This window comes from Clarias gariepinus, chromosome 18 (assembly GCF_024256425.1).
Source record: "Clarias gariepinus isolate MV-2021 ecotype Netherlands chromosome 18, CGAR_prim_01v2, whole genome shotgun sequence".
In the NCBI taxonomy this organism is placed as follows: domain Eukaryota; kingdom Metazoa; phylum Chordata; class Actinopteri; order Siluriformes; family Clariidae; genus Clarias; species Clarias gariepinus.
In genome coordinates this window covers 8,596,693-8,608,845 of record NC_071117.1, presented here as the reverse complement: position 1 = coordinate 8,608,845, position 12,153 = coordinate 8,596,693, and the positions used below count along the sequence as shown (strand labels likewise).

Here is a 12,153-nt window from a genome sequence, read left to right as displayed (position 1 = left end):
TTTTAGCCAGTAACGGCGAATGACACGGTGGATTGTGTTCACCGACAATGTTTTCTGGGGGTATTTCTGAGCCCATGTTGTGTTTTCCTAATAAGTTGCATATTGGTCCTCCAGCTGATTCTTATATGTACGTTTAACATTCCGTGATCTGTTCACGAAATGTCCAAACCAGCAATGTAATAAGCTATGATCCGAATAATACGGCGTTGGTTCCTACAGTAGCTTTGGTTGGAAATGTGGTAAAGTCACAGATCTTTCAGCAAAGCAATACATTACATATTAAGACAACAGTTCACCCCTGAGAGGTTGTTTGTTTCTGTATGACACATGGACAAGGTCACCTTCATATACACCCCAGCCATTATGTCTGCTAATACCCGTGCATAGCCGCTAAATAAACTGAATAAAGATGTATTCTTAGTTATTTCATTAATATGTTAATATAAATACGCTTTGGATAACGCTCAGACAATTCACTCGTTTTCCAAAAGCACCATTTCAGTGTCTACGTTAAATGAGCTACAAATATTACAACTAATTACAAATAAGTGAACTTTGCATAATATGTACTCTATTAAAGTGATAAAATAAAAATTATTTGATGGCCTTGTAAATATAAATCAGTCAAAAGTTTAGACACCTCTTCTAACTCCATGGTCTTTACTGATTTTTATTTCTTTCTACACTGTAAAACAATCCTGAAGGCGTCCAATAATCGCTTTATTGCATATTTTAGACACCTTGAACGCCTGTCAACAGTTATTGTTGAGATGTATTTGCTACTTAAACTTCTCCTCTGCAGCGGAGGTAACTTTCGGAGGTCTTCATGAGCGCTAGTTCCACCGTGGTGCTTGATGGGTTTTGCAAACACACTTGACAATACTGCAAGAACAAGTTGTTCCAGAACAGCTGACCTTTGTGTTTTAAAACTGACTGTTGTTGTTGTTGTTGTTGTTGTTGCTGATTTTACCTAATTACCTAATGTCATGTGTGTTATTTCATAGTTAAAAAAAAATTACAGTATTGTTCTAGAATGTGGAAAAATAAATCCAAACTTTTGACTGGTACTGTAGCACATGTACAGTATTATGCCTAAATGTGACAATTTAAATTATTAGGGCTCACTTACAAAAAAAAATATTTGGAAATTTGCTTTTAAAAACACATAATTAAGATAATGAATGCACCATTTTATTTTTCCATTGTACGTTATTCTGTTCAATTAGAGTGTTTTTTTTAATTACTTTAAAACTAAATGATGTACATTACATTATACAAATACTTATATAACAAATACTTACATTAATTCCGGATTAGCTTGCACACAGTTATTGGGTTACTAAGGAACCAAAGATGATGGGGGGGGGGGGGGGTGAACTGTAATGTCTGTCACGTGTCCCATTCTGTTTATTCTCCCCTCCCACAACATCGAGATATCTTTCTGTCTTTGCTTTACCTCCATTTTTTCCATTCTCCCTCCAACGTGCTCAAACATGAACTACTGATAGAGAGAAAAAAATCAAATTCAAATTTTATTCGTCACATACACAGTCATACACAGTCAGAATGATACGAAGTGGAATGCTTATACTGTACGACTGCTGTTGACCCCAATATTACAAAAAGTAATAAAATTTAAATACATTTACATCATTTACAGCAATAAGAATAAAAATAAAAATTTAATAGTAGAAATAATATATAATAAAAATAGAACAAATGATGTGGTTAAAATGGGACAGAGGTCATGAAGTAGATACGAGCAGAAAGACTTCTCTCTCATAAACCTCGGCTGATAAAAGCGCAGCGTTTAACTCCGCACTCTCGGAAATCAATTTTCATTTTCGACACCAGTTACATCCTTAAGGAGATTAGCTTTTATTTAGTCCTTTCCTGCAATTCTTTCCCGCCTAACACACACACACACACACACACACACACACAGAAAGAGCTGTGAGGTGTTTATTCAATGAACTCGTTTGGAATTTTTTTTTTCTTGGCCTAAGCAATTAACATAAAAAAAAAAATTCAACACTAATCCAATTTCTTCACTTATCATCTATCTTCTTGTTTGTCTGTCTTTTAGCCTCACTCTCTGTCTCTCTATCTCTCTCTCTCTCTCTCTGTCTCTCTGTCTCTCTGTGGCTCCCTTCCTCGTTCTCTCCACCTTTTGTACAAACAATTTTAAAAGATTTACAGCCTGCTGCTGCTATTTTTATTATACGCATTATTCTAAATTGCACCTAGCAGTGTGTGAATGTTTCTCTGTGTGTACACTGTGTGTGTGTGTGTGTGTGTGTGTGTGTACATGGTTCCCTGGCGTTTCATCCAGGGTCTATTCCCATAACAAACCGCTGTTATTTTCCTGCTGTAAAAAGGAAGTTGTGAGAGTGGACGCTTATGACAGATTTTCGATGCCATAAAAGTGAAGAGCTTTAGAGGCACTTTTAAGAGCGTGCGTTGTTACCAAGCACCTCCCGTCCCACTGGTTACCTGCTAGTTCCCCCCTATCAGTGAGGGTAAGACTGAAGGCTATCCACACTATCTGACCTGCTGTTCATGCTAAATCTCTTCCGCGTATACAGTATACAAGCTCAGAGAGGCACATGCTGCTGGTGCTGCTGTGATTGACACCCAGAGAGCACGGCCAGTTCTCAGCTCTCAGGTGTTGCATCGGGATTGAATCCAGGACGAGTGAATGTTTAATGTTTCAAAAATGTTTAATTGCGATTGTAACCAACTGTGACTTTATTTCGCAGAATTCTAACATCTGTTCTGACATTTTTTTTTTTGTGCCAATCCCATCCTCTGCTGTATGTTACCCAGAAAGCTTAACACATTGAAATAAAAATGGACATAACCACTGAGAACTAGCTCAGAGTAGCTTAACAATGGCATGGGATTGAGTTAAGGTTCAGATCCCTGAAGAGTAGCTTAAAACGTTCTGCAATCCCTCTAGTCTAACTATCAATTCTGCCAGAATCCAAGAAATAAAGTCAGAATTGTGTAAATAAATTCATGAAATTAAGTTACAGTTGTTCGAAGAAAAAAAACAACAATTTGCAGTATATAGGAAAGTCAGAATTGGAAAAAAGTTAAGTTAGAATTGTGAGTCAGTTAGGAAAAAAGTCATAAATGTAAAAAAATGTATAAGAATGTATATATGTATAATGTAGACACATATGATATATAGAATGTAATATGGAAGATATGAAAATCTGTAAACAAATATTATTGCAAAAAAAGAATAATAATCGTTTCGTAAAATTGTACGTCAACAAGTCTCAAATGTTGTTTGCTAAAAAGTGAGCAAACAACTGGAAATGTGGAGAAAAAAATTGAATTTTGAGATAAAAGTCGAAATTGTGGAGAAAAGGTCATAATTGTTAAAAATAACTTCCACAGGATTCTGTTCTGTAGTTTTAGACGTTTTTGTGATCTGTAACGAGCGAGCCAGAGGAAAGATCTTTGTGGGAATCCTGAGAGGAACCTGTCTCAGCACCGACGCTGTCCTCCTCCAGGTAACGAGAGGGATGGTGTTATTCCACACGTTTAATAAAACGTCTCTGCTCAGCGACGTGAGCTCAGTCACGGAGTTAAAGCAAGGTCAAGGTGAGGGAATGTCAAGCAGGCCACGCCCCTTTGTGGTCACTGTAAAAGGTTTTTATACATGTCTATACTCAGATTATATTACGTAACTTTTTTTTCCCTCTTACAAGCCCACAGCACAAACCTTAAATGCTGTCGTCTTTCTCTCTTTCGCACTCAGTCATCCTGTCCTTCCATATACTTTAGCATTGCTAATGAGGAAAGTTTCCAGTACATGGATTTAATTAAAAAATGTTAATCCTACCATGGCGCTTAGACCCGGGTTTTTATTGCGTATGCAGATGGCCAGAAGCCAGTCTGAAAGCACTGAACGATAGGAGCATATTAAGTTAATAACCACCAGCCCTGGTGCAAAAGTAAAATTTAATTTGCAAGGAAAAAATTCAGAATTGCAAGAAATAAAGTTATAATTATGATAAAAGTTACAAATGCGAAAAACGTATGTTGAAAAAAAACTGAATAAAATAAGTTAATTTGGAATTATGAGGAAATAAACTCACAAGAGGGTAAAATAAAGCTGCAATTATGAGAAATATTCAGAATCATGAGCAAAATGTCAGTTATAAAAATTGTAAAATATAAAGTCTTTTTTTAGCCTCACAAAAATTCGAAATTGCAAAAAAGATCAGAATTATGCAAAAGCTACTCAGATGTATGAGAATAAAGGCAAAAAAGCAAATAAATAAATAATAATAATAAAAAATACAACAATTGTGCAAAAAAGTGTGCTGTAGGTAAGGGATAAAGTAACATTTAAAAAAATAATATAAAATAAAAAATAGTCAGAATTGTGAATAAAAAAAACATTTTTGTTAAAAAATTGTAAAAATTAAAATAAAATAAAGACAACTGTAAAAAAATTTTGAGTTGTTATTATTAAAAAAGTAAAAAAAAAGCTAATTCTAAGTTAAAAAACAAAATTACAATGAAAAAAAAAACAAAAAAAGCCCCACAATGCATAAGGGCGTAATTAAATTCAATTACAAGAGGCGACTGTTAAGAGATTGTGAATTGAGAAAAGAGAATTAGGAGATAAACTCAATTTAAAAAAATCAACATGAAGGAATCAAAATTTAATTTTAATAGGAACAGTCAAAACTTTATGGAAAATAGTTCAGAATAGAAAAGAAAAATATAAAATGCAAAAAAAAAAAAAAAAAGTGATGCAAAATATTTAAAAACTGGTTTTATGAACAACAATTAGTTTTCTCTCATTTATTAAACAAATGGTGCTGCATAGGTTTATATAAATGTTTTATTAACAAGTGCACTGTTATATATAAACTATGGGTATCTGGGGTTATTAATAAGTGCATTGTTATATATAAACCATGGGTATTTGGGGTTATTAATAAGTTCATTGTTATATATAAACTATGGGTATCTGGGGTTATTAATAAGTGCATTGTTATATATAAACCATGGGTATTTGGGGTTATTAATAAGTTCATTGTTATATATATACTATGGGTATCTGGGGTTATTAATAAGTGCATTGTTATATATAAACTATGGGTACCTTGGGTTATTAATAAGTGCATTGTTATATATATACTATGGGTATCTGGGGTTATTAATAAGTGCATTGTTATATATATACTATGGGTATCTGGGGTTATTAATAAGTGCATTGTTATATATAAACTATGGGTATCTGGGGTTATTAATAAGTGCATTGTTATATATAAACTATGGGTACCTGGGGTTATTAATAAGTGCATTGTTATATATAAACTATGGGTATCTGGGTTTATTAATAAGTGCATTGTTATATATAAACTATGGGTACCTGGGGTTATTAATAAGTGCATTGTTATATATAAACTATGGGTATCTGGGGTTATTAATAAGTGCATTGTTATATATAAACTATGGGTACCTTGGGTTATTAATAAGTGCATTGTTATATATATACTATGGGTATCTGGGGTTATTAATAAGTGCATTGTTATATATATACTATGGGTATCTGGGGTTATTAATAAGTGCATTGTTATATATAAACTATGGGTATCTGGGGTTATTAATAAGTGCATTGTTATATATAAACTATGGGTACCTGGGGTTATTAATAAGTGCATTGTTATATATAAACTATGGGTACCTGGGGTTATTAATAAGTGCATTGTTATATATATACTACGGGTATCTGGGGTTATTAATAAGTGCACTGTTATATATAAACTATGGGTATCTGGGGTTATTAATAAGTGCATTGTTATATATAAACTATGGGTATCTGTTTTTTTTTTGTATGTCTTTAGGGAAGGAGTCTCCAGGTTGAGCTTTAAGAGGAGTTCACTGGTTTGGCTCGCCTCGCACCATGACAGTCTGTGTTTGTGTTCTCATAATAATTTAAAGAGAAAGGGAACGTGTGTTTATAGCCGCTGTAACCTCCAGCAGAACAGGAACTCACAGCTTTAATGGATGTTCCACAGCATTAAACTTAACTATAAACAGATTAAAAACTGTCACGTTTTTCACTGAGGAATAAAATGCAATTGTGTTATTACACCACATGTTTTTTACACACGTCGTTTTCTCTCTGTCACACACACACACACACACACACACATTGTCTTTGTGCACCTAAAGCTACCCTGTGCTGCCTCCTCAAGTTCACACACAGAACTGTCTGCTTTTTATTTTTCGCTCCAATTATTTGATTTTTCTTTTTATTGGACTTTTCTCTCTTTTTTTATCTGTCTGTCTTTCTGTCTGTCTGTAGGTATGTCAGGGAGTGCTTCTGGTGTGGTGATCCCTGAAGAATTGGACCTGTAGAAGAAAAGGATCAGACGGAGGGAAGCAGAATCCCGACACCTGTGAGGTGACCCATTGAGAGGGGCTTCTGCAGTCTCTTAAAGGTTCTGATCACCTGAACACCTTACTGTACTCTAAACCCTAACAGAAGGGGATCTAATTATTTTACATTTACACCATAATCTATACAAAGAACCTTATAAATAAACCCTTGTCGACTGTTTATATTATATTTCTGTACACATTACACACTGGAGAGAGTTTGTGTCATCTTTATTTTTCTCTCTGTTACACACAAATAATAATAATAATAATAATAATAATAATAATCACACAAAGTGCTCTGAAGGACTGTATTCTCATCTTGATCCCTTAAACATTCACACACTAACAGGAGTCTGTCCTCTTCTAAAAAATATATTTTTTTGTACACATACAGCAACACACAGTTGTGAGTCGCATCTGTCTAGCGCCATGTTAGCGTCTTCTTTTCCAAGCTTGAACTACCATGATTTATTTTTTAAGCTTGATGTTAATCTAATTATCTAATAATGTAATCATGTGATCATTCAATGAAGTAATGATGTACTGTAATACATCATTGTAACACTTGATGTGTTGATGTGAAAAAGTAATGATGTGAGGTTGTGACTATGTGATGATGTAATGCTGTGATGATATAATGATGTGATAGTGATCAACCATCGCATCATCCAGATGTAATGATGAGATGATGTGATGATGTACAGTAGTGATGTATTGATGTGATGATGTAATAATGGGATGATGTGATTGTCTGATGATGTGATCGTGTGTTGATGTGATGATGTAATGACAATGTGAGGGTATGATGATTTAAAGATGTAGTAATAATGTGATAGTGTGATTATGTAATGATGAGATGATGTAATGATATGACGATGTAATTGTGTGCTGATGTTATGTGATGGTGTGGTGATGTAATAATGTAATGATCTTATGGCGTAGAGATGTAATGATTTGATGATGTGATTATGTGCTGATTGATCCGCCTCTATTGATCCACCAGTACCACGGTGCTCAGGTTGCTGACTGGCCGTGATGCACACACAATGCATTTGCACATCGAAAAAAGCATGCTGGTCACTTTTATGGGCCTCCATAATACTAGATAAAGTTTGCACAAATATGTATTCCAGAAAGACTATTTTAGTGTCAGTATGCAAGTCCAGAAGAATATTTAAAGGTGTCCAATCGCATCCACCCCTGACTCTGGGCCCAGGACAATTAACCTGGTGTTACCCCAATGTGCGAGGTCCTTATAGGAACATCTGGGCTGGTAACAATTCATACAGATGCATGGACTCCTGCAGTCAGTCCTACGTTCGGGGAGCTCTTCTGGTGTTATTGATAGAGTTTTTAAAGGCAACACATCATTTATATTTAAAATATAAGTAAATGTAAGATAACACAGCAAATCAAATCCTTTATAAATGCACTGGTGTGTGTATGTGTGTGTGTGTGTGTGTGTGTGTATGTGGGAGAGAGAGAGAGAGAGAGAGACCAAAGCTGCCAACCAAACCAAAGAATCTCACTTTTCTAAAAAGTTGGCAGTTCTTTTTTTTGTTTGTTTTTGGTGTGTGTGTGTGTGTGTGTGTCAGTATCCAGATAGTGTGACCACAGTGGGGTAGAGCATGCGGTTTCTCATACACTTCTCCTGGTCGATGAGAAGCGAGTGTGTTTTACAGCCGATGTCCTTCTCCAGCAGCGTCCTGCTCTCCTCCAGCCGAGCCAGAGAGTCACGCGCCTCATGTAGCTGCTGCTGCAGAGCACACACATCGGCCGAGATCTGCTCCACCTCAACGAGCAGACTGCACACACACACACACACGCACACACACACAAACACACACACACACACACACACACACACACACACACACACACACACATTATTCATTTTCTTACATTAAATATAGCATAGGAACAGTGTGTGTGTGTGTGTGTGTGTGTGTGTGTGTGTGAACACACCTGAGCTGAGGCTGGTCCCTGCACAGCTCCATGTTGGGTCTCAGTGCCCTGGAGTGCAGTCGTGACTGAGCCACACGCATAGGAGCCTCTTTATCAAACACGGCCTGCTGCAGAGCGCTGATGTTCCGCTCCTGAGAACCGATCTGCTCCAGTACCTACACACACACACACACACACACACACGAGCGCGCACACAGAGTTAAGTAAACAAAAAGTATACAAATACACAAAACATTTTACAGTAAGACAGAGTGAGGTGGCATCTGTTGAATCATCCTGAGCTCCTAAACAAGAAATTTATTAAAGATGATTTAACATTTTTTTTAATCTAACGACTTATATGAATATGTAATTATGTATTTAGTGTCAGATCAGAAGTCTCCAGGTTCTTTGCGTTCTCCATGTTCTCTGTGAAACCCTTATTCTTCGCCTTGTTTTCCATAATCTCCTTATTCTTCATGCTCTCCATGTCCCCTGTGTCTTTATGCTCTCCATGTCCACTGTCTTCTTCATGCTCTCCATGTCCCCTGTGTCTTTATGCTCTCCATGTCCTGTCTTCTTCATGCTCTCCATGTCCTCTGTCTTCTTCATGCTCTCCATGTCCTCTGTCTTCTTTATGCTCCCCATGTCCTCTGTCTTCTTCATGCTCTCCATGTCCCTTGTGTTCTCCGCGTTCTCTACGTTCTCATTGATCTTTGCAGTCTCCGTGTTTTTATGCATTATCTACTGTATGTTTCCCCTAGTCTTTACGACATGTTTTGGAGATGCTGTCCAAGTTCTTTGTGTTCTCCATGCACACCAAATTCTCTGTTCTCCTTGCTCTCCATGTTTTCTATGTTCTAAGTGTTCTCTGGGTTTTATTGTTTTCCATGTCCTCTGTCTTCTCCATTGCTCTCCAGCTCCTCTGTGTTCTCTAAGTTCTCCATGTTCTCTGTGCTTTCCATCTTCTTTGTGTTCGTCAGCTTTCATGAATTCTGTGTGCTCCTTGAGTTTTTTTTTGGTTCTACATGGTTCTTCTTTTGGTTGTTTGTATTCTCTGTGTCCTTTGTGTCCTTCATGTTCTTTATTGTTTCTATGCTCTCCATGTTGCTTGTGTTCAATATGTTTACTGTGATTAAGCAGTGTTTCTGATTTCTACACACTTTTAAGTTAAGGACAGTTTACCTATAACCCTATTCTGCTGTATCTCTGAATGTTTTCTCACTGTCTTCAGCTCAGCACGACTCTCAGACAATGGTATCAATTTTGCTCTGTCTTTAATTTTGTTCAGTTTGAAGTCAAACTCAAACAAATCAAAGCAATTCATTTCTACCAGCAGGTGTGAAAGCATTCACTTCTGTACCTGTACATACCTGTGGTCTAGCTATAGGAATAGTTTAAAATACTTTAATAATTTAGTGTGTGTGTGTGTGTGTGTGTGAGGTACCTGTTTAAGCTGCAGCTCGAGCTGGCTCCTGGCGTGTGTGAGCTCTTGGCAGCGCTGTATGAAGGCCTGGCTCACGGCTTGGCTCTGTGCCTGCAGGTCCACAGCAGTCTCCTGCAGAACATGCTCACACAACACACACAGCGCCACACTCGCCTCCTCCTCACGCTCAGCCTGAGCCACGTTGCTCTGGGTGAACCTTATCCACTCGTCTACATCGCACACTCTACACACACACACAGGAAGAGGAAAAGTGGGTCATTTAGCTCTATAACCCAAAGAGCAACTGACTGTGTGTGTGTGTGTGTGTGTGTGTCTTACTGGTGTTGTGCTGTAGCCGAGGTACTCGTGTGTTCATGATGTTGTGTGTTCGTGCTGGTGTTGCGATATCGTCCACACTCATCATCCAAACAGTAGGCTTCGTGTTTATCAGACCAGTCAAGCTCCAGGACCTGTTGGGCATTCCGGTTTAGCCTGCACACACACACACACACACACACACACACACACACACACACACACAATGTATAATTTAGCTCTGATTAGACTCCATAGCCATCACCCCAGTGACAATGGAGAAACATCTCTGAGAAAAATTTCATTAAAAAGTAAAAATAAGTAGCTGGAGGCATTATGTTAATGTTCTTCCTCACCTGATCTGAGTGACAGCTTGATCCAGAGTTTTCTTCAGCAGAGCCTGGATGCTCTTAATAAGCTCCACTTCCTGTTATACATAATTTACCAGGTGGCGTAAAGGTTTCAATTTGTAAATGTTAATACCTCTTCTATAATGTTAATACCTCTTCTATAATGTTAATACCTCTTCTATAATGTTAATACCTCTTCTATAATGTTAATAACAGGTCAGTAATGTTAATAACAGGTCAGTAATGTTAATAACTCTTCTATAATATTAATAACAGGTCAGTAATGTTAATAACAGGTCAGTAATGTTAATAACTCTTCTATAATATTAATAACAGGTCAGTAATGTTATAACTTCTAGAATGTTAATAACAGGTCAGTAATTTTAATAACAGGTCAGTAATTTTAATAACAGATCAGTAATTTTAATAAAAGATCAGTAATGTTATTAACTCTTTTATAATATTAATAACAGGTCAGTAATGTTATTAACTCTTTTATAATATTAATAACAGGTCAGTAATGTTATAACTTCTAGAATGTTAATAACAGGTCAGTAATTTTAATAACAGGTCAGTAATTTTAATAAAAGATCAGTAATGTTATTAACTCTTTTATAATATTAATAACAGGTCAGTAATGTTATGACTTCTAGAATGTTAATAAAAGGTCAGTAATTTTAATAAAAGATCAGTAATGTTATTAACTCTTTTATAATATTAATAACAGGTCAGTAATGTTATTAACTCTTTTATAATATTAATAACAGGTCAGTAATGTTAATAACTCTTCTAGAATTTAAATAACTGGTCAGTAATGTTAATAACCTGAAATTAATGTTACTAATCTGACATTAACGGTAATAACGGCTCCGTAACGCGGTTACTTTGAGAAGCTCCTCCTCCACCCGGTCCTGCACGCGGTCAGGCCCGGAGCGCCTCTCCCTGCACGTGAGGTTGTCGGTGGCGATGGCGAACGGGACCTCGGTCGCATGCAGCGCTCTCTCCAGCCTGCGCTTGAGCGTCGCGAGCCGCTCGGTGTCCGCCAGCAGGCGCGCGATGTGCTGCTCGAGCTCCGAGCTCCGGGAGTGGATGTCGTGCAGGCGCGCGCCCAGGTGCCCGGTGACGGCGGTCTGGCGGAGCGCGGCGGTGTCCTGGGTCTCCGCGCGGAGCGCCTTCGACACCCGCTGGACCTGCGCGGCGCTCGCGCTGTCGGCGGCGGCCCGGCTGAGCGCCGCGCGGTTGTTGGCGAACCACTCGGCCGGGGTGTACTTAGCGGATCGGTAACCGGCCGTCGCGAGCCCGACGGAAGCGCCGGAGTAACGGGGCTGCTGGCCGGGGGCCTCGTCCTCCTCCTCCTCCCCCGGGTCATAGCGGGGCCGCGCGGACAGAACCTCCGCAGACATCGGGATAACCGGAGATTAATAAATACCGCAGAGAGGTGATCTGTAGAGAACTCAGGGTTACACTGATATCACCACACACACCTGGGGAGGTACTGGCCACTGTTTGTGTTTGAGCGGTTGCCTAGCAACCAGCCGTCTCCATGGACACCAGACGCTGACCTTCCCCTGCACACAGAGGCCATTACAAAACACAGTGTTACACACGCCTCAGTCAAGTTTAATAACACACACACACACACACACACTGAAAGAGTACTCTTTCACACGCATTCACTGTCCACTTTAATAGGAACACCTGTCC

The 12,153-nt window shown here is 38.1% G+C and overlaps 1 protein-coding gene across 1 annotated transcript; it reads right to left on the bottom strand.

Moving 5' to 3' along the window:
• Nucleotides 1-7,618: 7,618 nt before the first annotated feature.
• Nucleotides 7,619-11,897, bottom strand: tekt4 (tektin 4). Its single transcript, XM_053477415.1, has 6 exons — nt 11,334-11,897; nt 10,456-10,526; nt 10,124-10,276; nt 9,806-10,028; nt 8,380-8,534; nt 7,619-8,219 (listed from the first exon to the last, which is right to left on the bottom strand). The coding sequence occupies exons 1-6, from the start codon at nt 11,850-11,852 to the stop codon at nt 8,006-8,008; spliced, it is 1,335 nt and encodes a 444-aa protein (XP_053333390.1). The 5' UTR covers nt 11,853-11,897; the 3' UTR covers nt 7,619-8,005.
• Nucleotides 11,898-12,153: the final 256 nt, after the last annotated feature.

Coding starts and splice junctions, on each gene's coding strand:
- tekt4 (XM_053477415.1), bottom strand. CDS start 11,852: ATGTCTGCGGAGGTTCTGTCCGCGCGGCCCCGCTATGACCCGGGGGAG. Junction 10,527..11,333: donor TGGAGGAGGAGCTTCTCAAA/GTAACCGCGTTA, acceptor TATGTATAACAG/GAAGTGGAGCTTATTAAGAG. Junction 10,029..10,123: donor TCGGCTACAGCACAACACCA/GTAAGACACACA, acceptor GTGTGTGTGTAG/AGTGTGCGATGTAGACGAGT.